The 25522-nt window shown below is 43.6% G+C and overlaps 1 protein-coding gene across 1 annotated transcript in view; it reads left to right on the top strand.

Moving 5' to 3' along the window:
* LRRC7 (leucine rich repeat containing 7) overlaps window positions 1-25522 on the top strand; it is a 93755-nt gene that overhangs the window by 52916 nt on the left and 15317 nt on the right. The window contains exons 12-20 of the mRNA XM_031050810.2: window positions 1412-1481; window positions 3380-3479; window positions 3639-3641; window positions 4116-4234; window positions 9143-9343; window positions 17262-17373; window positions 17714-17894; window positions 18871-20548; window positions 22278-22427. Of these exons, the coding sequence (XP_030906670.2) occupies window positions 1412-1481; window positions 3380-3479; window positions 3639-3641; window positions 4116-4234; window positions 9143-9343; window positions 17262-17373; window positions 17714-17894; window positions 18871-20548; window positions 22278-22427 (2614 nt within the window). The remainder of the gene's footprint in view (window positions 1-1411; window positions 1482-3379; window positions 3480-3638; window positions 3642-4115; window positions 4235-9142; window positions 9344-17261; window positions 17374-17713; window positions 17895-18870; window positions 20549-22277; window positions 22428-25522) is intronic.

The following is a 25522-nucleotide window of genomic DNA, read 5'->3' as shown; positions in this document are numbered from 1 at the left end:
TCCCCTTGCACACACCATTTCTGGAGCAAGCTCACCAGCTTGGCTTCTCCCTTTGGTATACACTTCTCGAGTACATTGAACCACCACCAGTAATATCTGCTGAACCCTAAAATGTATAGAAATAACAGTATCAATTGAAAAGCAGAAGTTCTTCTCCTTTTATGCAGAACAAAAAGCTCTACATTAAACACATGGTTAAACACTATTTAAGAATCTTTATGTTAACTATTGAAGCTGAAACCTGTAACCTTAATATATAAAGAGTGTCCATAGTGCACTGTTCCACAGCAATAACACTGAAATAACACTATCTTCAGAGGTAATGATTTTGTGGCAAAAATACACCTACAAATTCCACAATTGGCACAGTTTCAAAGCACTGCAGAGAGGCAGTGGTGTAAAAGCTCACGAGGTGCTTATGTCCCAAAAGTATGGGTAGGTTTTAATGTGCAGAAGGCTGCAGGAGTGGTGCTGGTGATTTGGTGGGTGATGGCAATGGTTTATGATGAGAATGCCCTGCACATGGGACAGCACGATGTCACCATTACCTGAGATGAGAGTGAACATCCCTGTAAGAGCTTTTGTTTCCATAGCATGGGGTGTCTGACTCTCAGGAAAAGACTTTTCCTCTTTTCTTGCTGTTAAATCACATTTAGCTTTTGTCTTTATAGGCAGTCCTCTGGTCAATCCATTTCTTCCTAAAGTCCTCCAGCTCCTTCACTATCCCTAACACCAAGATGGATCAGTGTCAGTGTGTGGTCAGGACACCTTGTGTTGGTACAGACCAGGAAGTAAAAAGAACATGTTCAGAATGAGTGGGGAAAACCTGAGCAAAGCTTCCACAAGGATTTAGTCATCCTGTCCCCACTCCTACATTCAGTTCACTCTTAGGAAATGCATTTACATGTATAACTAAAATGTTAAATTTTTTTTCCACTTCATTTAATTTTGGCATTTAGGTTCACTCTGAATATTTATAATATTTTAATCATTTTCCTAACATTTCTGCAAAAAGGAATTTTCAATAAGTTCAGAGTATTTCTGTTCCAAAATGTGAATGTCCAATAGCAGGTTTCCAGTTACCTGAAAACTGTCAGGTCTTTCCTCTAAGTCTCCCTGGGACCAGGATTTTTCCTATTGTCTGCATTATAAACTTTAACTTTGGTTACCTTAGAGCCAAGGCAAAATATTGGTGCCTCCTTAGCACTTTTAGGGTATGATATCAGCAGTTTTAGATTCCAAATCTGGAAGGCCTTTAATAATCGATTATATTTTCTTAAAAAGTGAGAGAATATAAAGAGATGAAATCAGAGCAATCTCAGTCTGGTCAAGATTAACGTGTTACTTACAGAGCTTTGAAAGAAACTATAGTGCAAATGGATTCATGCGGTTCCAATATTATTGTTCACAGGCTGAAGAATTTACCCTTCACTTTTACAAAGCTCAAAGAACTTGCAGCTTTGTGGCTCTCTGACAACCAGGTAATGACTTTGGGTACTCTTTATTTTCTTCACTAACTCGGGGTCTTAGCCCGGGCTGGAGATGAAACCTGTAATTTAATACAGGATTGTAGGAGAACTTTACGAGTATTTGCTCCCAGTCCAGCTTTATGCTTTCATATCAAGGTCTAGATTCCTCTGGCTGTTATTTATTAACTCGGAGAGATCACCTTTGCAGGATTTATCACTTGCATTTAGCTAAGCTTCTCTAAGGCCAAAAGTACAAGAGAATGTTTTGTAAATAGAAATTCAAGAGGTAAGACTTTGTTATCAAACTTTCCATCCTTTACTCCATCTGTGCCTCTGTTCTTGTCATCTGCCTTTTCCCTTTCCCTGTCCATGCTTCCATTGCTGGGTCCTTTAAGCTCCATTAAAGTCAATGGGAGTTTAAATATGTAAAAGATGCACCAGAACTCTGAGGTTTGTTTTGGAGAAAACTCTCATTTAAGTTTCTTTTACATTTAAATTTGCTTTTCTTTGTTCCAAAGGGATTGGCTTTGCACTTATATGTTCTTTGGATTCTATTTTAAAACAAATGATGTAACATATGCAACACTGAGAAGCATAACAGTTCAACCAGCATCTCAGCACTGGAATAAGTCCCAACCCTCTCCAGGACTGATGGATAGAATCATTTTGCAACTCTATAATTTAACCCTAAATGGAGAAAACTCCATTTGCACAAAGCCATGTTTGACATTACCTAACAGGTTTTAATAATCCCAATACAGTCTTATAATCTCATTGTTCCCACTTTGTAATAATGCTCATAGTCAGATATTACACCTCTTTAGCTGTGGTTGATGAGGTTAATTCTTCAGGGGCCAATTGTCATGCTATCAGAAATGAGTCCATCCTTTTATCCACATGAAAAAGCCCTCATGGAAGCAGAGCCCAGCAGATGGGGAGGTTCCGTTTTCCAGACATCAGATGACATTCCTGCTGACTCCTGGCCAGGGCACACCATGCAGCCAGGCCCTCACATCACAGCAAAACCAAGAGCATGGCAGTCAGTAGATTTACACTGGTGCTGCTTACTGCCCTGCTCCCTCTGAGTACTGCTTAATTCTATAGCTAAGCAAAAAATGTTAAAGCTGAAGGGAGGGTGGACTAAGTGGAGGGATAATAGAAAAACACAGAATCCCAGCCTGGTTTGAGTTGGAAGGGAGCTTAAAGCTCACTGAGCGCCAACCCCTGCACAGGCAGGGACCCCTTCCACTGGAGCAGCTTGCTCCAAGCCCCTGTGTCCAACCTGGCCTTGAGCACTGCCAGGGATGGGGCAGCCACAGCTTCTCTGGGCACCCTGTGCCAGCGCCTCAGCATCCTCACAGGGAAGAGCTTCTGCCTAAGAGCTCAGCTCAGTCTCCCCTGTTCTGGCAGGTTCAAGCCATTCCCCTTGTCCAAAGCCCCTTACATCAGTTGAAGCAAGACCCAGCGGTAACATCTGAATAGTTAGAGTGCCTCCATGCAAATTCTCCAGTATCTTGCACCAGTTTTACCCTCAGATGAACTAATAACTGTCATGAATCTTCTCCTCGTTAGCCCTAGCTTTAAATAGACCACAGCCGCAGAGTGGGTGTTGTAACTGTGTAGATGCAGCTCTGCTCCAGTGGGCCTTCAGCTTCCTCCATGGGATGACTGAATGAGCAGTCAGTATTTCTGATAGATGGGGTTATTCTGTTGATCCTGGTAGGAATTCCAGAAGTGAGGAATTGGAGATGAGGCTTTTCCACCAAAGTGATACTTGGTTTAGTCCACAGAGAAGTTTGTTTTCATGTAGAATTTTAGTTAATTTTGTATTTTCTATTTATCAAATACTAAATCTCCTCTTCACGCACATGCTGTAAATTAACAGTTCTCTGTTTTGCCTTTCTGTGCAGTCCAAGGCTCTCATTCCACTGCAAACTGAGGCTCACCCCGAAACAAAGCAGCGAGTACTGACTAACTACATGTTTCCCCAGCAACCCCGCAGCGATGAAGGTAAAATGCCATCAGCTCTGCCTACAGAGCTTGTGCTCTGTAGAGCTTGTGCAGATAGTGGAGGAAAGAACAGAGGGAGGGAAAGGAAGGGGTTTCAGACCTGGTTCTGTGTATGTGTGTCTCTTCTGACACACAAAGCCGTTGGTGCACACATACCAGTGTGTGTTTTGTCATACCCAAACGAATCCTGTTTACAGATCCTTTATCCTCAGCCCATCAAATTTACGTTTTCCTAAACACTTTCATACTGTCAGCAGAATGGCTTTGTAGAAGCAATCTGAACTTGGGAATTGAGTGTGCATGGGACAGAAATGCTAAGATATGCCTTGCTGCCATGCAGATGGGCAAGTGGTCAGAGCAGGCTCAACCTGCGGGGACACTGGACCCATCTGAAGGAGCTTTCATACATCACTCCACTCCAGACCTGCATCAAAACCCTGTTGCTCCCCCTCACTCTCACTTCAGTTTAGAGCTTAAGCACTGTTTGTAATGGGTTATGGGTTACTACTCTCACTTCCCCCCCTCAGCAGTGCTAAGCCAATAACCCAAGATGACAGATCAACTAAGAACATGTCTGTTAGATCATTTCCAGTCTTCTGCTGGGTGCACTAATGGCTCTTTGCAATTTAACTGTAGATTTCCAGTCAGACAGTGATAGTTTTAACCCCACTTTATGGGAGGAGCAGAGACAGCAACGTATGACTGTTGCCTTTGAATTCGAAGAAAAAAAGGAAGAGGAGGAAAATGCAGGGAAAGTTAAGGTAAGTTCTATTTGATTTATTCTGGAATTCACATAGTATGAACAGGGTCCATCTGCAGATCTTGGATTGATTTGGTTTTGAGTTCTAAATACCTAGAAAGTACTTGCCACCGTGTTTGAAGTACAGCAATTGAGGAAGAATAGCATGTCTGTTCTCCCTAAAGTTCACACCACCCATTTCTGCTTTTGCTATTGCTGTCTAGACAGCAACACTTCACTTTCACACGTCAGCTCAGGCCCATAGCCCTCATGTCGGGTTCCTGCTGTTTTGTCACGAAGACAAGAATAACACAGAATGTTGGGAGACTTGGAATTCATGTCCCACCACCTGGTTCCTGAGAAATACTCAGATCACACAGGGGATTCCATGTTCCTCTCAAAGTTAATGGGATCTTTGCAGCTTCATAGGGGTACACAGGAATGTGCAGTGGAGAGGGTCTCTCTCATCAGGTTTGTAACCTCCTGAAAAGGAAGATCAAAACATGAATATCCTCCTCCAGTTATCTGAAATCAATGTAAGTCCAGAGTTTTCAGTAGAGTCCATAATCATAAACCTTGTCAGAAGGACATTGTCAGGACCAGCTACATGTACAGGGCATGAAAATTTCCATTTCTTGAATAATATAAAGGAATTACCCCAGATCAGACACGTACACACTGCACATTTTTTCCTGTGGGAAGATACCCTACGTTAAATGTATTGCCAGGGACAAAAATCCTCTGAGGAGGTTTAAGTCATATTTTCCTTTTAAAATTAGCAATACCATTATTAACAGTTATTAAACATCCCATTTAGATTTTCTCGGAAATCTTGGACTTTTCCTTTTTAATATTTTTCCAAGTCAAGGACTTTTCATCTAACTCTTGTAACCAGGGATAACAGACTCTGCTGCTTTAATAAAGCAGAGAATGAAGCCCAAACACAACCTTTGCCTCACAATAAAGGGATTAAACTGAAATTGTACCCCAGATGAATTGCAGGTTTATGGATCATATAAGGAAAACAGCATCTGGGAATCTTTGTAAGATGATAGAAGAATTTAATTGCATTGTATGGCATTTGCTAGTGTTAGTTTAAATATCGGAATGTAATGTATGAATTACATCACTTAGCCGTTTGGGTTTAATATATTTCAGAACACTATGAATGGCTGAAACAAATGTCTCCTCTGAGTAAACTGTTCTTGTAGAATAAATAACTCCTTCATGCACTGAGCTGTTCCCCTACGTCAGTTCAAATGCTGCCATCTGCTGCACGGAGAACAGGGAAGCAGAGGCACAGCACCATGTTTCCAGGTTTCCTAGAAACAGGACTTAGCAAGAATAGCTGGCCTGTGCCCAGGCTGTGAGCAGATGTCTCTGTGTGGTGTGATCCCAGGCCCTGGAGCTGTTGCGGGTGCAATTGGATGCTCTGGTAGTGGTGATTCTTACCTGTTCTCCCTCTCATCCGTAGGGAGTGGGCATAAACCAGTGCTGTAGAACAGGAGTCTGCTTCTGTATGAGATTCATCTATTCCCACATAAAATCCAATGTTCCTCTCCTCCAAAATCTGAGAATCACGGAATGGTTTGGGTTGGAAGGGACCGTAAAGCTCATCCAGTTCCAACCCCTGCCATTGGCAGAGGCACCTTCCACTAGAGCAGCTTGCTCCAAGCCCCATCCAGCTTGGCGTTGGATAATGATTCTAATGTCTTTTCATCACTTCAAACCACTAAACTTTGCAGCTAATGCTACACTTATTGCTTATATGTAGCAGAATAATTAAATGGAAAGCTAAGCAGGGAGCTAGGAGCTGATCAGATATTTTCTCCTGTCTGTGTACCTTGAAGAGAGCTTCTCTTCTCTCAGGTACCTCACTGTGTGCACACCAGGTACCCAGGAACACCTGCAGTGTGTGAAAACTGGAAGTAGAGACCTAATACTGTTCAAACCTGGGAAATCTTGCCAGACTGTGAAAGGATTTCCCACTGGAGGTGTGTGTGGGATTTTCCCTATCATGGAAAAGAGCGGTTTTGCCCAAGCCATGAAAAAATGACCTCAAAATCAGTTACTATGAATAAGTTAGAAATGTTTATGACTGCCCCCAGTTTTACATCCTGGGCATGATGTGCAGTGCTATGGAATACCTCTTTGGCTAGTTTGGGTCAGGTGTCCTGTCTCTGCTTCCTCCTGGCCTCCCCTCCTCCCTGGCAGAGCAGGAGACTCACAAAGTCCTTGGTCAGAGTAAACATTAGTGAGCAGCAGCTAAAACCATCGGTGTTATCAGCGCTGTTCCCAGGCTGAAAGTCAAAATACAGCACTGCACCAGCTACTAAGAAGGAGAAAAATGACTGCTACTGATGAACCCAGGACAGATCTAGATACAAATGAGCATGAGGGTGTTTTAAGGAGTTGACCAAGCTGTCCATCAGCCTGTGTGTAGAGCTGGAACCTTCTGAGGACTCAGTGTGTGTCACACCATCCCGGTGTGGCCATAGGTCAAATGGAGGTTTTAACATGTATGTTCTTAGCAGTTTTACCTGACCTTTATGGGATGAATTCGAAGGTTAATTTAAACTGTCACTAGGCAGCAACCACAGACATCAGTGATGCTTTATAGCATGCATAGTTTTCAGTTTTGATCTTTCCAAGCTGAAACTGAACTCTCAGCTAGCTATAGGTTAAAACAGATTTATTTGGTAACTGAAATTGCTCAGTAGCTTCTTCCATCAAGAATTTTGAATTTGAAAATTCTCTTTCAGGGTCACGCTCCTTTTGATGTAGCATTAAGCATGCGAGAGCTGTGTCGACAGGGAGTACAGATTTCCTCTAATAATAAGCCTAAATCACTGATCAAAATATCCGCATTCAGTGGCTATCTCCTTCCACCGCTGCCATGTGAAACATTCACTGTTTAATATTAATACAGTGATACAAAACTCTTGCTGAAATCCCTGCCTGTGACTTGTCTATCTCAGGAAAACCTTTCAGTTAATTCTTCCTTGCCTAGTACAAGTGAGAACTTGCCCTGTGGCTTGGCTTTTAGCTGCCTCTGTCTGCAGACCTTACCCTTAAATCACAGTCCTAATCCTGGGGAAAAACAGTTGCCTCATTAGGCCACGTGGAAACACGATTTCTTTCAACCGTAAATCAACCAGAGCTTTAGTAACACTTTACAGACTTAATTTATTATTTTCTGTTGAAATTCTTTCTCAACATATGGCATCACAGTCATACATTGTAACATTTTATGTTAAAGTCATGTCAGAATCAATTCTCTGTACTGTTTATTTGGTTGTGGTTCAGAATCGTATGCTAGTATTTCATACAGTTTTATTTTCCAAATCGATCATGCTTTTGCTTCTAAACTCTTCCTATGAACAGCCCATGCTCATTGGAATCCCAAATTACATTTTTTCCTGCTCTTTAGGAATTTAAGTTCCAGCAGCTGTAACAGTGAGCTATCAAAAGTAAGCTCCCTTGGCTTACCTTACATACACAATGAGGCAAAAGCTTCTTTGTAGTAAACGCTTCCAAATACTTATCACATGGTAAATGTGGGGTGATTTCAAATTTCACAGCCTCGTAACTGGGAGCAGTTATCCTGACATGCACTGGGAGCTGGAAGTTTACCCTATTTAAGGATTTTATTGCTTTTCCACCCCACATTCAGGTGCTCAGAGAACAGTGAGCTCAGCCAGCACTAGCTGTGTTTCAGCTGACTGTGTGTGGTGGCTGGTCCATGTGCAGCTTGTCCCTGCTGCTCCACAGGATGGGCTTTCTGGTTCCCCTGTAAATCCCACATGAAGTCACAACCATCTTTCATAGCTTGGACAAAGGTGGTGGGCATAGGACAGGTTTGCAGTGGGGAGGGCAGGAGATGCTCTTGAGGAGCACAGGGCCCTGTGCTGAGAGGGAAGCATCTGTGTTAGGGCTCGAGAGACAGACCAATAGGTGCCCACACACTCTGTGCAGCCCAGGCAGCCTTGCCAGGGTAATGCTTTGTTTGGATGTACACTTCAGTTTCCTCAGCATCTCTTCTCATGACGGGGTGTGACATTCGGCAGACAAAATAAGTCCATAGTGCAGGAGGTGTCAGCATCACGTATGTCATCTTTCCTGCTTGGATCGCTGCTGATGTGGACATTCGCTGCACCGTCTCCTCAAAGCAATTTGCTGGCAGTGTGATGTCTTTGCAGGTGATGGGGTGATGACACCCATGGGCCTTCACAGCTGCTCCTCCCCCTTCACTCAGCCCTGAGATTTTGTAGAGTTGTCTTCAAATCAGTATCGGTTTGGACTTGGGAAATAGGATGTTTCTCTGCTTCTGAGTGATAAAAATTATAGACTTAAATGTGGAGCTTTCTGGCAAATCTGTCTGTTAGTCACTCAAAGTACCATTTGGGTCATGGTTTGAATCTGTTTTCTTGTGTGAGAAAAGAGTGAGACACACTTGAGTGCACGTATGTACAACAAAGAGCGAATAGATCCCGGTAGATCAGAGTCTGTTCTCAGCTGCCATAGATAATTCAGATGAATTCAGAACACTGAACAGAGTTATAATTAATTCTGCATTTACACCAGTGCTGTTTTTCAAAGGTGTGGTTTAATATGTCAGTACTCTCAAGCAAAGTATAGGATTAAACTACAATACTCCCACAGGGCACAAGATGGGCTTATAGGGAATCATCCCCATCCATTATTTTATGTCACTAAAATTCCATTACAGGTTGACATAGTGCAACTGAGTGCAAATTTCAGTAGAAAAAAATCCATGAAGATAGCTGTTTGTAGCACATTACCTCAAAGAGATAATTAAAGATTTGAGGGACTTGCACTTAGCCATAGTACTGTAACCATGGTTTTCGTTTGCATGCTGTTTTCATTTTGTATTTGTGCTTTAATTCTTTTTATGAATGTTCAGGTTGAAATAAATCTAAAACGTTATCCCACTCCATACCCGGAGGATTTAAAGAATATGGTAAAATCAGTTCAAAATCTGGTGGGCAAACCAAGCCATGGAGTACGGCCTGAGAACGCAGCACCAACCATCAACAGTGACCAAACTGTGAAAGACAAGTATGAGCACAAGTGGCCCATGGCACCAAAGGAGATTTCAGTGGAGGTAATGTAAAAGGATCATTGTTCCTCTCCAGAGTTCAAAATGAGGTTCTCACTTTACTCCCTCCAGTGATTTGCTGCATCTGCTGTGAACTTCATGCCTAAGAGCTCCTAGTTTCATTCTGTAACTTATAATTTAGTTTTATATCCAGTCTCTGGTTTTCCCAAAACTCCTGAGTTTATCAGACTGAATTTGGGGGTTTAAATCTACTTAGATCTGAATTTAGCTACTGATACATACAAGCACTCTCCTAAACTGTAGTGATATGACTTGCAGATTAGGAGGAGAATGGGCCTGAGCATGATTTACATCTCAGACTTCAGTAAGTGCATTTCTGTGTCAGATATGTTGCTGGCAAATCAGTTTGTTCCATCTGACCTCATGATGCTATTAGGTTCTGCTGCTTCTATTCATGCTGTGTTAGTGGATAGATAGCCAGGGACCTTGTCACAAGTCAATGGAGTCAGCAGGAGTGCTGCTTCAACTGCAGGGAGCTTTAGATCAGGTTTCCCCTGCACAGAGGGGACTTGACAGAGGTTGCAGAATATAGCCCTTGGTACGTTTGCCAGTGTGTATAGTAACAACATCTTCACTTCTAACATGAATGCAGTCACTGAAAGGTGAATTCCGGAGCACCGCAGTCTTGTGCAAAGCTGCTACAAACAGCTGGAGCTTCATCTCAAAGGGCACCAACTCATTAAGGTTCACACTAATGACTTGCTCTGTGCAGGCACAGTTTATAGCTAAGGGAATCTCTTACCCTGGCAGCATGCACTGGTAGTTTAAAAGCTCAGGTAGGGCTACAAGAACACCTTGAAAATCTTGATGAAGTCTTCATGTGGAAAAGAAAGAAATGAGGAAAAGAAATGATCACATTAACTTGTCACTCCTCTGTTAGTTACACATCGTGCTGAACTCATTGTCCTTGAAATATCCCTGGCTCTGGCTAGTTGTGTGTGCAGGAATCTTTCTTCCTCAATTCCCCATAGCCTTACCATGGATTGGCTGTTCTTACGTATTCAGCAGTTGCTGTAGCTTCTCTGTCAGTGCCCTGTGTTTCATTTACACTGCATTTCCTAGGAAAAAACCCAAGCAAACAAAAATCACAAGTTTTCAAGATGGCTGCAGAAGACTTTCTCCAAATCTAGGCACAGTTTTGATTAGTCCTTCAAACTAAAATACTTAAATAATTCATGTTTTTATCTAAATTTGAAATCTTAAATTCCACCATTATTCCTTCTGACTCTTTTAATCCTTTCTTACTGTGTAAATCTGGCCTTTGTGTGACCATCGATGTGTTCTGCTGTTGTTGCTGAATACATGCAATTGATTTTGTATCATGTAACTTTTGAACTTGAATATTCTTAACAGCTTTCTGCAGGTTTGAATCATCCCTGCTGTGAACATATTATCTCTGTGGAATTTGGATCAGTGTTATCTGACAAAGGCATTAGGTGTTTGATCTTGTGGCTATGGTTTCAGAAGGAGGTGGCTGCACTGATATACTGCAGCCTAAACTAAATGTTTAGTACAGTTCAAATGAATGTTCAATTGTTAAACTAAAACGTTACTGAGCCACAGAAGTGTCTTGTGCGTGCACAGAGCCCAGTGGAGCCCCTGTTAGGGAGATGTAAGGAGCAAGTAAATTGCAGAAACACCATAAAATACTATAGTTACTGTGAGATGCTTGTGTTATACAGGCTGTTTTCTAACACAGAAAAGGGTGAAGGCAAATTTCCTTCTTACATTTCATTCTTTGACAACAATGCATTCACTTTTGCAACAGGAAGATAGTCCTGTCTGGTTTTCCTGGGAATGTTCATGGGCATCACAGAAAGCATTCTATAAAAGCAGTTGAATTGCTGAAGAAGCTGCAGTAAATCCTGGATTGCAATTAAATTATGTGATTGCAATTTCCTACTGAAACTCCTACCATGAGCAACTGATGTAAGCACATGGTGAAGATGTATTTTTTTCATCTTCCAATATTGTAATAGTGAAGATGGTGGAACTTTATGAAGATCTTAATATCCCTGGTACTCAGTCAAGACTAGTATCATAGAACACCAGGGTGGAAGGGACCTCTAGGACCATCTGGATTAGTTACACAACTACCTCCTCAACTAAAGAAGAGAAAAAAGTGTTCTTGTCATTCACACAAGTAACGGCACTGGGAAGATGTTGTGGCTGTAAAGTAGGATGCTGCATACATTTTGCTCTCTTTGGCTTCCTGCATGAGGATAAAGAGGAAGTATGAGAAGCTGGAAAAAAGGTGAATAATTTTGTGAATAATATTAGCATGATTTCAGTTATAACACGTTAAATAAAATGTAATTAAGCTCCATTTGCTTTGCAGATAATTAGGAGACATGATCTCAAGCCTCACATTAAATACAGTTTGAAATTGCAGGTGTGTTCTGATGTAGTTTAGGCTGAAGACAGTTTCTAACAAGGTAATTTGATTTCAGGTGCACTGCTCACTTTTCATCCATCCTCAGAGGGCAAAGCTGGTTTCTTTTCTGATCACTTTTGGTTTTCCTTGCAATTAATTTACACATCTCTTCACAAAACTCTCTCTAAACAAGTAAAGGAAGCATTTGAAATGAGAAAGAAACTGCATTTCAAACCCCCTGTATCATCCTCCACCTGCAGTTCCAATAAGCAAACAATTTCTTAAGTAATCATCTATTAAAATAAACATCTTCATTGTCCTAAGAATGAATGTCCTGATGTCTTTTGTGTTGCAAGATGTGCATTTTGGACAAAAGAGAGCCTGGGATAACTCAGTATGTCGTGTAGCTATTCCATGAGAAACAATGAGAAATACCTCAAATCAGATTTCAATCAAGATCTTTATAGTTTTGATATTCTTGAGATGTATGGATTGAGAAATAAACTGGAAATACTTCTATATAACTCTCAGCTTTGGATCAAGCCAACCTCTTTCTAATCCAGCCTACAACATTCTACCCTCTGTGTTAATTCCAAGCAGGTCCACTGTGTAAAAAGGAGAGGCTGTTACTCTTGAAGTGATCCAATGCAGATCCTAGTGCTAGTAGCTAGAAGAATACGGCCTGAGCCATATGGGATCTTCTGAGACCTTCACCTCATCCCAGTCAACATCAGCCCTTGATCCTTCTAACTGCTGACCTTGTCACTGTGTGGGTTTGGGTTGTGGGGTTTGTTCCCCCAGGATGCCTGGCTTCACTTGATTCAGTCCATGTAGCTACTGTGGGAGCTGTTTTCCACTAATGAGATGCGCCATGACAGGCTCTCCTGGTTGGGAGAGGAATACATGCTGCAGTTTTGGTTTGTATCTGCTTTAAGCCCATGTCTTGATAAGCTCTTTGCAGCAGAATTACCTGTATTTTACCAGGAATCAGAAGTATCCTCATTATAGCAGTTTGGGTTTCTCCACAGCACGAAAGATCTTTACTGAGGTTATGCCCTTGTCAAAGGAGGAAGGTGGTAATAATTTCCTCATCTGGAAGCCTGGCTCACAGGAGACCTTCCTTCAGATAGGATGTCAAATGTCTTTAAGTTCATTTTCAGTTACTTTGACCTTATTTCAGTGTCTGGATTGGAGGGGCATTATTCAGAGCTGTCTCCAGGATACAGCTGCCTTCCCTAAAAGAGATTTCTTGACCCCATGAGGCTACTGCACTGCATGATGATGCAGAAGGTGCAGTGTTCCGTGTCTGGGCATGGCATCTGTGCACTTGTACACACAGCACATGGACATGAGATGTATGCAGCTGGGTACAGTTCCATCAAGACAGAGAGCAGCGGAAACTTGTTTCCTCCCATGGATGAGAGACTGCAATCACAAATCAAGGTGTTGCAACTCAGGGCAGTGCTGAGACTTCTGTCCTCACAGTGAAGCCCACATACAGAGCTGGGCAAGAGCCTCTCTGAGGTTCGTGACTGAGGATGATGTTGGAAGGTCCTCTGCAGTACATGACTGATGACTGGTTGGATAAACTCTGTTTATGAAGCTCTGCAGTTTGTCTTTGCAGAATCCTGACCGTGTCAGATAACAGGCTTACCCAGATGAGACTGAACTACTGGAAATGGGAATTCTCAGTTTAAACTGCATCTTTGCAAACTGGGGATCTCTGACCCTGGTTTCTTTGGTGATGGGTAATTCTGGTGAGTTCCTGGGTGCATCACCTTGGCTGTATTTCTGATCACCCGGATAGGCAAGGTCAACATGTGCATTCCTCCAACTGCTTGTAGGTCCATCTGCCTGCAAGGCAAAGGCACATGGCAGAAACAATCACTGTGTCCTACCTGCAGCTTTTTTCCAGGATGACCTTTTTCCAGGAGCTGCTATGTCTGTGTTCACTATGGGAACTCCAAAACTACCTCTGCCCAGTCTGTTCCTCATGCACTTATGTCTCCTTTTGAAGCTCTATCATGTGTCTGAGATTGCTGCTGGAGCTGAAAAGCTGAGAGCTTGCTGCACCAGTGCTGTAATGTTGTGCTGGCTGCTGTGTCACCTCTGCAGGTAGGAAAGGTAGGGTTTCTTCATTCTCACACTTTCAGATTCCATATTTGCATTCGGAAGTTTTCCTTACACCAGTTCAGTTATGTCTTGTATTAACATCCTGTTTGGGAGAACCTTCAGATCTAATGGCTACCGAAACTGGTCTTTCCAGAAGCTGCCACTGCAGCCAGAGAGTGGAAGAGGTTGAGGAGCAAGTGGAAGATCCTTCCTTCTGCTTTCTTCTGGGATAATCCTAGGGTTTGGGGTAATTCTCTGCATTCCTGGATTGAGGACTGAGTTTTATTTACCTCAGTCTGACAATTGCTAGCTTGCACAGCAGCATACCCAGCACTTCCTGCCTTTCACATGCTGAGCTTCAGCGAGCATTCACTTCGTGATGCTGTCAGGAGAAGACTGTTCAGTTGGACTTTGAAGCCACTGACCTGCAGGGCTGAGAGGTGCAAGCACTGCCACTTTCTGTGCAGAGGCTTTAACGTAAGTGGCTCAGTGAGGCTTTGTTACAAAGCCACACCACTAACAGCGGTTGTCAGAAAAGAAGCCTGTGTGTCTGGGGATGTTCTGGTAGCTTCTGGTTGTGTTTGTTCCTACACTTTCTGTGATCTTCTTTATTCTTTCATTAAAATCTGGACCGAGTAATGTTTGCCTTAATCTACTTATTTCGTTGCTCCTCCAGTTCTTTCTAGCCATTCTTCAGATTGACCTCGCCTCCTCCAGTTCAGAAGTGCTACCAACCCTCTACATTAATTTAATTGTTCCTCTGGAACAGACCCATCATAAATGGTCCCACATTTCTGTGCCTTATATGCGCTGCGCCTGCCCAGAGCCCCTATCTGCTCTGCTCCAAGTCTTCATATTATTTGCAAGCAGACTCCAAGAGTTAGATTATTTCAAGAATCCCATTTCTCCACATTATAATTTGATGTTCTAGTGTTGTCAGCATGAATAATAGGTGATATTTCTCTTTCCCGATTACTTTAATAGTTTTTACCATGTATCTTCTCTTGGGGAACAGCTCACCATATTTTTCTGTCCTATACCTATATCTTTCCTGGTTAGTCCTGATGAATAAGTTCTGACACAACACAATTGCATTTATCTCTTCCCTTTGTTCTTGCAATTGGTCCTATTAATAATACTTTTCTTTCTCCTATTAGTGACCTTTTTGTTCTTGAGCGTGTAAGAAAAAATGTCCTCTTAAACACAGCAGAATTAATGGAATATGATTTGTTTTTTTACAATGTATTTCACTTTGATGGAATATTCAGAAACTCCAGACTAGTCCTTTCAAAAATGTGTTGATTTTTACTGGAATAGCTGGAGGAGGAGCTAAAAAGAAGAGAAAACCCATGAGTATAACATAGAAAATTACATAAAATCTTGCACCTGAAATAAAAACCTGTGCTCATCACTATATCACAAATGGAACTGCTGGCTCTTCCTGTCTCACAGCAAGTAGTTTTATTTTAAGCTTATAACTTTCAGAAGTTTCAAGGCACAATATTGGGGTTCTAGGTTCAAGATAGAGAAACTAAAGAATCCCATAAGGGTAACCTGTCTGATACAGACAACACTCATAGATCGACTCTGGAAATCCCAGTTGGGAAGGAGGAAGAAGAGCGTACAAAAAACTCAGAGGTACAGCAAGAGAATAACGAGGCACCGTGCTTCAGAGGTGCAGAATTCCCCACTGTGAATGCTGTGCACTTCTGTATTCCTCAAAAACGGGTTTGCATCACTTTGTTACACTGCACTAGGAGATGGCTGTGCTGCACTGGAAGAACGTTGCACTATTGGTAGCTTTTGCTGTATGTACACCACTATTGTCATGGAATAAATACCGTACACAGCACAGGATCTCTGCATGTGAAAGCGGTTTAAAGTTGTGAATAAGACTTTACAAGACATTTTAAGAATCAGTATGGATCTGTAGTTGCTAAATTGTTAGCACTGAGAGGGTTCATTACGCGGGCTGTAAAGGTACCTGGTTTGGTATGGTGCTACATCCAGTAGAACACCAAGTGCAGAAGGATAGAAACGTCCCTAGTTAATGGAGAGTAAACCTCTGAAAGTTTTCTCCTGCAGAGTAAAGCAAGTAAATTTAAACACATTGTAGCATTTTACATCTTAGTGATGTGGCTTGGGGTTTGGTACCCCATTTTAAACTGTTTCTCTTTCCTTTATTGACTTCACCCTGCAAAATCACTGGAGTACCTTTAACCACAAAATGTCAGGGTACAGAGATCCTCATAGTGTCTCTATAATTGCAAGTTCCCTTCCAGATAAATTTCTCCTACTGTTTCCTTCCTCATTTATACTGCTAATTATTGATTTTCTCCTTATATCTCTCCAAGACTTACTTTCATTTGCTAGATCCTCTCCTTCTCCAACCTCCATCCCTTTATGAAATCTCAGATCTCACTCCTGGGTAGATGCATGTTTCTCCTACCCCTCCCCACAAGGATTTTGACTACATCAGTGCTACTTCCTGGTGTTGCCCTGCCTGTTTCCACCATTCCCTTTCCATTCCACTGACACCCACAGACTGCATTTCCCATTCTGTTCCTTCTTGGGCTCCCTTTCCATCCATTCCATCCCAAGGGCAGGTTGCCAGTATTGTTCCTCCAGGAGGTGCCACTCCCATCCTGTGTCCCCAAGACAGCAATTTTCAGGTCAGCATCTTCCTCATTTCTGAGCAATTCCAGGGTTCAGAAATGCCATGGATTCCCTCTTTGCGTCTTTATTCCCTCCTAGCTATCCCATGAGTCCAATTTAAACATCTTTATTTAAAACATCTATGGGTACATCTCACTTCCCTGCCACTTCTGAACTTGTTATTTTCAGTGTATATCCTGTTGCTGGCTAGACCAGCACAACGGTTGTGCAGGGCAGCCTTTGAAGGTGCAGGTTTGCTGAACTCTCAATAAGAAGTTTATGAAATCTGAGTCATTTTAATTATCAAAAAAGACTCTTTAGAGACAAGGTCATTTTAATTAGATACTGCTGCAGGACCAGCTGCATCCATGGCAGGAGTTGTGCCACACATGTATGAATGAGGATGCTTACTCCTGAAGTAAGTTGTTGTTTGCTCTGAATTTTTATTCATTCCTACTGGCAGCTTGCACTTCTGTGGCCTTTACCCCATTCAAAATGTTTACATGGCCTTGATGTATCTCACAAGTTCCATCTGGTTTGTCCCCATTTTCAGAACGAGCTCAGCACCAGAATTGTTACATGTTTTCCTGTAGGACTGATGAGAATGTTCAGCTCACAAACCAGCATGATTGGACACGATCCGGGCAGTGGGGCTTTGGTGTGTTGTCACGTTGATGAAAAGAAGGCTGTGAAATGTTTGCTCCTTGCAGTTCGAAGTGGATTCTGGTTCCTGTGTTTACTCTGCGCTATTCTATTCCCCAGGAAGCCTTTGGACATCCTCCCACCGAGATGAGGATAGGGGAACTCCGTCCCTCCATGCCAGAGACTCCCTTGTACCCACCCAAACTTGTCCTTCTGAGTAAAGACAAGAAAGGTACTCACTTAACTTACAACCTTCTGGATGAAAATGTATGTACTGTACACGGGTAGATGACAGAGCCCTGGGTGACATGGTCTAGGGTGAGGTGTCCCTGCACATGGCAAGGGGGTTGGAATTGGATGATCTTAAGGTCCTTTCCAACCCAAACCATTCTATGATTCTATGTTTTACACATCACTATGATTTTAAAACATATTACATGGATATTTGTGGACATCTGTATATATCTCTTTAGTAATGTGTATATATCTCTTTAGTATTCATTTAAAAATGTGTTCTGAAGTGTAGCTGTCAAATGCCATCCCCTGAAAACATTTGCTGTGTTTTGTTTCAGAATCCACCGACGAGTCTGAAGCAGATAAGATCCATTGTATGAACAACAGCGTTTCCTCAGGCACTTATTCCGACTATTCCCCTTCCCAGGCTTCCTCAGGGTCCTCCAACACGCATGTTAAAATGGGGTCCTTGCAGACAACGGCTAAAGAAGCAGTAAACAACTCTTTGTGGGGGAACAGGTGGGACCATCTTTCTACACAGCTTCTGGTTGCCTTTTGTTTTATGTTATCATAGCCATTCAAAGTGATCATATGCTGCCTGTGAAGGTATTCAGTTAAATACAGTGGTTTTACCCCGGTTTTGCAGAGGTCTGTGTAGCAATTCAAAGCTCAGGCTGTGCAGAGTTGGCCACCCGTTCATACTCTGTGTCAGTAATTCTACAGCTGGTGGCTCAACTAAGTGCTATAACCATGCATTAAAAGTGCCTAGTAATTGAGCTGCAATTACTGTGCTCTCTGTGGTCCCAAGCTGCAGCTGGCTTGAGTTTCACACAGACAACAGAGTGTATGCCTCATTATTGCTGTCCTGAGCCTCACTCTGCCCTGGTTATCTGAGAACACCACAGTTCTTTGGAAGCTGTAATTTGCACTGACCATCAGCAACCTGGAAACACTTTCAACACCATCACAGGAGCACCCTGCCCTGTCTGTTCGTGCCATAAATCACCTAATACAGTTCCATCCACAGGCTCTTCCCCATTAGAGAGGTGCTGGAGCCCACTCACTGGAGATGGTTAAACCCTTGGTGGTGAGAACATGCATAAAATGAATCTGGTCTTTTTGTTAAAAAGAAAGAATCATGTGAGTGTTAAAAATCGTCTTCTATTGCACTCATAGAAGATTATTTTTGAAGCAGGAAAATATGTTCAGCTGGAATTCTATGAACATGGCAATTGAAGCCAGCCAGGAGTTTTGATGGGGTTGTTGGTTTGTCTGTGTATGTACTTGCAGAATCTGTGCTCCAGTGCAAAACACTGCTGCAGGTATCCATGCCCCACCAGTGGCACAAGGCATACAAGGATCATGGTACGATCCCAAAGCCAGAGTATACTTGGGAGAGGATTAAGTTGCCTCATAACTACATCTGTCTGATGGCTGCATGCGTGCTCTAATAGAGGGCATTTCATCTTGTTTGGGTTTGTTCTCTTTATTGCAGGTTGGCCCAGTCCTTCCCACAGCCCATTGAAACAAAGCCATTGCTGAGCCAGCGGGAGCCGGTGCCGGCCGGGAGCCTGCCGCAGCGCACGGACCGGCGCCCGCTGAGCGACACCTTCACCGACAGCTGGAACGACAGCACCCACTACGACAACACGGGCTTCGTGGCAGAGGAGAGCGCGGTGGAGAACCCCAGCGCCAACCCCCTCCTGAGCGCCAAGTCCAGGAGCACATCCGCACACGGACGCAGGCCGCTGATCCGGCAAGACAGGATCGTCGGCATTCCCCTGGAGCTGGAGCAGCCGACGCTCAGAAACACACACGAATCTGAAGTGCCTCCTCCCAACCCTTGGCAAAATTGGACCAGAACCCCCAGTCCTTTTGAAGACAGGACAGCTTTTCCTTCCAAACTGGAAAGCACCCCCACCACCAGCCCTTTGCCCGAGCGGAAAGATCATATCAAAGAGTCTCCCGAAATGACTAGCACTTTCACTCCGGGAATACCATGGGAATATCACGATCCAAATGCTAACCGAAGTCTCACAAACGTCTTTTCCCATATCCACTGTCGCCCGGATCCTTCCAAAAATGTGATTTCAATCAGCAAGAGCACGGAGCGGCTTTCCCCCATGATGAGGGATTTAAAAACGAACAAATTTAAGAAGTCTCAAAGTATCGATGAGATAGACATTGGTGCCTACAAAGTGTATAATATCCCCTTAGAAAACTATGCATCTGGTAACGATACCGTAGGCACCCACGAGAGGGTGGACAAGCTCCTGGGCCCTGAGCACGGCATGCTGAGCATGTCCCGCAGCCAGTCCGTCCCCATGCTGGACGACGAGCTGCTGACCTACGGCAGCGTCAAGGTGCAGCCGCAGCAGAAGTCGTCCGTCACGAAGAAGGTCTACCAGTTCGACCAAAGCTTCAACCCGCAGGGAGCTGTGGAGGTGACTGCAGACAAGAGGCTCCTGCCGCCGTTCCAGCTCAACCCCGACTACATCCCCCAGCAGAGTAAGAACCTGCCGCAGGAGCTGGTGAGCCCGAGGGCTTACCGCGGCTACCCGCCCGTGGAGCACATGTTCTCCTTCTCCCAGCCCTCGGTGAATGATGAGGTGGTTGCGACCCCCTTTGCCACCCAGACCTCCCGGCCGGGCTTCTTGAGGAGGGCGGATTCGCTGGCCAGCTCCACCGAGATGTCCATGTTCCGGAGGGTCAGTGAGCCCCACGACCTGCCCCCCGGCGACAGGTATGGCAGGGCCCCGTACCGCGGTGCCGTGGAGCGCCAGGGCAGTATCTCGGTGGCCGAGTCGCAGTTCCTCAAGAGGAACGGCAGGTACGAAGACGAGCACCCTTCCTACCAAGAAGTGAAAGCCCAGACTGGAAGCTTTCCCGTTAAAAACCTGACACAAAGGAGGCCGTTGTCTGCAAGAAGCTACAGTACAGAGAGTTACGGCACATCCCAAACCAGGCCGGTCTCAGCGAGGCCTACAATGGCAGCTCTGCTGGAAAAGATTCCGTCAGACTATAACTTGGGTAACTATGGCGACAAGCCTTCCGATAGCAGTGATATAAAGACAAGGCCTACCCCTGTGAAGGGAAATGAGAGCTGTGCTAAAATGCCCGCTGACTGGAGACAACAGCTACTTAGACATATAGAAGCTAGAAGGTTAGACAGGGTATGTTTGGCATTTCTCTGCAATTAATGCCTTTAGTTGTGTGTTTCGGTCTGTCAAACTATTTGCACGTACAGTGGTAACCACCAGAATTCCCAGTAATGAAATTCCTTGCATTGGTGTCAGAGGAACCGGCCCGCAAAGGGGCCTGGGGGTGCTCCAAAGCAGCTGGAGTGAGGGTTTCCTGGGTAAATGAGCAATAAATACAGAGTCTGTGCACAAGTAACGCACCGTGGTGCACATTGCTAATGCAGTAATGCTGCAGCACCACCTGAAGTAACGCAACCCATAAAACCCTCTCCTTCTCAACAGATGGGAAGGTGCTGCTGAGATGCACCACTTCAGGAATGACCTGAGAGCTTTCAAAGATGCTGGGTACAGCTTTGCAGTAAAAAGAAATAAAACCATCAGAGTTAAAGTGTAAAATTATGTATTTCAGCTTTCACGTCACTGTTAGTGGAGGGGATTTCAAGCGATCCCTTAACTCCGAAAAATACCACTGGATGCACACTGCCACTGTTTTGAACAAGGGCTATGATCATTACTCCTTCTAGCTGTAGGAAGTTCTGCTTATTTGCCTTCTATACAAACCAGTACAAGCTTTAGTGCATGATGTCAGTCTTGGTCTTGACTATTTAATGACCTGCTTCGTGAATTGGATTTACTTCATAATCTGAAGTGGTTGTGAAAAGATACTGTCATGAAATGCATAAGTTAGCTTCAAAATGTGTCCTTAAACCTATTTTTTTTGCTAGATACTCATGAGTTTGGTGTTAATATATTCATAACCTTCCAGTTGCTCGGATGTGATGCCTATTAAAATATTCTTAAGGATCAAATGGGTAAAGCTTAAAAACTGACTTGAAGGCTGAAGCTTTTCCCGTCCTTCAGCTTTCTGCCTCATGTTGTGTCAAACTGATTGGAAAATTCCTGATTTCTAGGCAAAGCAGTGCACCCCAAGTAGGGCTGTTTCTGGTGGAAATAAGCACTTCCCAGATGCTTGTTTAAGCAATAACTTCACACTCAGCTTACAATGTGTATTTGCTCATGGGAAGCTGACACTGGTGCTTTTATCCGGCTACCTTAGTCCACAGTGATCCCTGCAGGTGCCACTGAGCCAGCTCCTGGCTGTCGGCCACCCAGGATGAGCAAAGCTCTAAGGAGCTGGGCTGTGTGGTGGGGATTGTGCTGCTGGGAAGGCCTGGGCACTACCATGCAGCAGCTGCTCAGAAGAAGACACTGCCCATCTCCCCAGGGCGGTGGGATGCTGGTCGGTACAGAACCTGGTCCCTGGTGGGTCCCAGCCCAACAGGAGCAGCCACAGAGCTGGGGAGATGGTTCAGAGCCTTCTTGTGTAGGGTTTTCTCCTCTGCCTTTGATGCTCTTTATACTAGAGATATTTTCTGGCCCACCCGTGGCTGCAGACATACCAAAATTTGGCCATATTTGCAAAATAAAGACTTGTACCATGTTAAATCCTGCAATTTTCAACGTACAGAGGACATATCTCATCTGCTGTCAGCGTTGCAGTCTTTTCTGGTATCCATTTTATGTATAACTAGCAATGTATTTGCTTCCGTGTGACCCAGTGCATGCCTCGAGAAGCTATTTATTTCTCGGTACTGTTTGTTTGCTTAAACTAAAACTTTGTGAAATTAACCATTTATGTGTGATACTTACTTGAAGGAGCATGTGTGTTCATACCTGTCACGTGGTTGTTTCCTCTACTCAGACCGCTGCTTACAAACACAACACAGTTAGCCTTGGCATGCTGCACTCTGGAGGGTTTTCAGCAATGCATGCCGGCAGAAGCATGACTTTAAACTTGCAGACTAAATCTAAATTTGAAAACCAAATGCTTCAAGAGCTACCTCTACCGAAAGTAAGTATGGGATAGCCAGCATATACCAGCATTATGAATTAATTGATAACACTCCTTGCTTTCTCCTGGTTTAGCTTTTGCCTATGATTCATGCTTATCCTCTACGCAATCCCAAAAGCAAAGATGATTGTCAAACACTTTTCCTTGTTCCGTAGTCTTGCTTTTTGGATTAAGTAGCTCTCGTGGCTGTCATTACTGCTTTCTGCTCTCGTGTTACAGACTGATGCCATCATTTTCTCAATGATTGAATACTTGCACAGAAATGGAGAACATGCTTTGTTTTGTCACTGTTTGATCTTAGAAAATTGAACGCAGAAATGCTTAATTACACATTTAAATAGGCTCTGAAAGACAGGGATTTTAATAGCTGAGCATTAATTGGGTGTACTGTAATGGTTGATTGGTTTTGAGTACATGCCTACTAAACCTAAAAACTGACTTTAAACTTTTGCTGAGTGATGCTTATAGAAAAAATAATATTCTCTTTATTTCACTGGTTATTTTACAGCAATTAAGGATGTATTATTGATAAGTACTTACATTCTTATGTCATACTTATCGATTATACTTACATACAAAACCATATACAAACAAATGTGTTCAAGGCCAGGTTGGACACAGGGGCTTGGAGCAAGCTGCTCTAGTGGAAGGTGTCCCTGCCAGTGGCAGGGTGTTGGAACTGGGTGACCTTTAAGATCCCTTCAACCCAAACCAGTCTGGGATTCTATTCTATGACTGAAGAAGTATTCAATGAGAAGAGCGCAGATGTCAAGGCAGAGGGGGACACAACTGAAGGATTGTCAGAGTATCAAGAGGAGATGCTGGGATGTTGCTCTGTGGCACCTATGGCTGCGCTGGAGTCCCTGCAGCAACTCAGTGCTAGCACTAGGAACAGTGGGAGCACTGGGAGCAATGGTAGCACTGGGATTGCATGCGATGGCAGAGGACTGCCACTGCAGCAGCACAAGCTGGGACAAATTAGCAGCTTCTCTGTGAGCAGTTAAAGGGCAGCAGAGCACAGAGCCAGGCACTGCAGGGCCATCATCTGTGCTGTGAATTGCAGGGCTGGCCTCAGACTGGGGTGGCCCTGGCCAGCTGGCACCTCCCAGAATGGCCCTGGCTGGGATGGGCTCCAGAGCCAGCCAGAAATTCCTAAAGGAGGGCTCCAGTGCCAGATTTAAGGGTTTAGATCCAGGTCTACTTAGAAGAATGAGGTAGTTTAACGGCAGCAACGCAACCAGATTGAGCTGCTTGGCCTGAGGATATCCCTTAGCCCTGCTTAGCTTAGTGATACAGGACTAAGCACCGGATTTCCAGGGAAAGCTGTGAGAGATCAAAACACATGCACACTGAGCCCACTGTCAGCTTTCTCCTGTAGCCTACTTTCCACACACCGTTACCTCCATGTACACCTCCCATTCAGCTGTCCCTGGATTTAAATGAGTCCTGATGTTAGTGTGTGCTTCTCTGTTGTTCAGTTGATGCCATGTAGGTCAAATCTGAACCGTGGTAGATGTGTGTGTGTTTGGACACAGGCAGCTTTGCAGTGTTGCTTGTACTGTTTTTTCCTTCAAAGAGTTTGTTTGTCTACTTGGGTATACACTAATCCTTGTCACAAGTCCTTGCAAGAAGTTTGTTTGACATCAGCTCCTGAGAATCTTCTGTTTCCTACACACATTTAGGAATAAGGTATTTTATAGCACTTCAGGAATTTCACACTGTAGATGAATATGGATGCTAATATATGGGTGTCTAAGGAAATTCTAATATATGGATGTCTAAGGAAATTCATGACAAGTTTTGGGGTGTGGGTTTAAATGATTTATTCTGCTTTATTTCATTAGCATTGCTACATACCCATATAAGATGCTGAACCGCATGAAGGGGTGTATTCTCTTACTGTACTGTTTGGAAAGTGGTGGAAAATTATTGTGAACCGTATAATGTGAATGTTTAATATTGTTTCATTTTATTCCTTCACATGTTCTAAGGAATTTGCATTTCTTAATGAATCTAGGCCACAGCACCTTAATATTTACCTCTTCTTCCTCCTTCTTGTGGCCTAGATTCAAGAGAGTAATGAGTGACGTCTAATTGTCAGCATCAGGAAATCAAATATAGCAATTGCTTATATTGAGAGAGTTTATTACAGTGATTCGATTCCATGTATAAAATATTTGAACTGCTGCTTTCTACCTCCTTCTAGACTTACCACATATGTAGTTTGTTTGCAGCCTGCAGATGAGTAATATTGCAAATAGACAAATTCATTTTACTGCAGAAAAGCGAAAGAAAAACCTGTTATCACAGAATTTTCCTATTTATTAAGAAAGCAGAAAGCAGCCTCTCGTGTTTGTCTTTATCCATTCTGAGTGCAAACTCACCTCTGCAGATGAGTCAGTTGCTTACAAAACCAGCCCAGCATTATCTGCAGTGACAAAAGAAACACTTTGCAGAGGAATTATTTCCATTTTTGCATCCATCTCATGTTGATTTTTAAGGTTTATGGGTTTTTATCCCCAGAAGGGTACAGTACCAACTCCCTTTAGGAATAATCAGCATATTCACATGTATAGGCCAGGATGGACGGGGCTTGGAGCAAGCTGCTCTAGTGGAAGGTGTCCCTGCACATGGCAGGGGTTGGAACTGGATGTTCTTGAAGTCCGTTCTCAACCCAAACCATTCTATGAGTGTATGGTCACATAAGGATAAAACCAGGAGTTTACACAGGAAGCTGTCTCACTAACTCCATGTCTCTGCATGGGGAGGCGCCTACCACATGTTATGAATTCATGTCATTCCGCCTCGGTGTGTGGGTGCCTGAAGGGATGACGCAGCACAGAGATGATTCCCAGCCTTTGTCATTGCTTTTTACTACTCAGAACAGAGTTCTCCAATTGTACTTTTTAGGAGCTGTTTGCTGCCCTGGTTTTGGATGATGTTCCCTGATTGGGTGAGGGTTACATGGGAATGGGCAGCAAACAAGGCAGAATGGCTGATCCATGAGGCACAAAGACCCAGATTCTGGTCTGTGGACAAAGAGGGCTCAGCGTGTCCTGGGCTGACCCGGCAGCCCTCCAGGAAAGGTTTAGCTG

The sequence above is a fragment of the Melopsittacus undulatus genome, chromosome 6 (assembly GCF_012275295.1).
Source record: "Melopsittacus undulatus isolate bMelUnd1 chromosome 6, bMelUnd1.mat.Z, whole genome shotgun sequence".
Lineage (NCBI taxonomy): Eukaryota > Metazoa > Chordata > Aves > Psittaciformes > Psittaculidae > Melopsittacus > Melopsittacus undulatus.
This window is presented reverse-complemented; position numbering and strand designations above follow the sequence as displayed.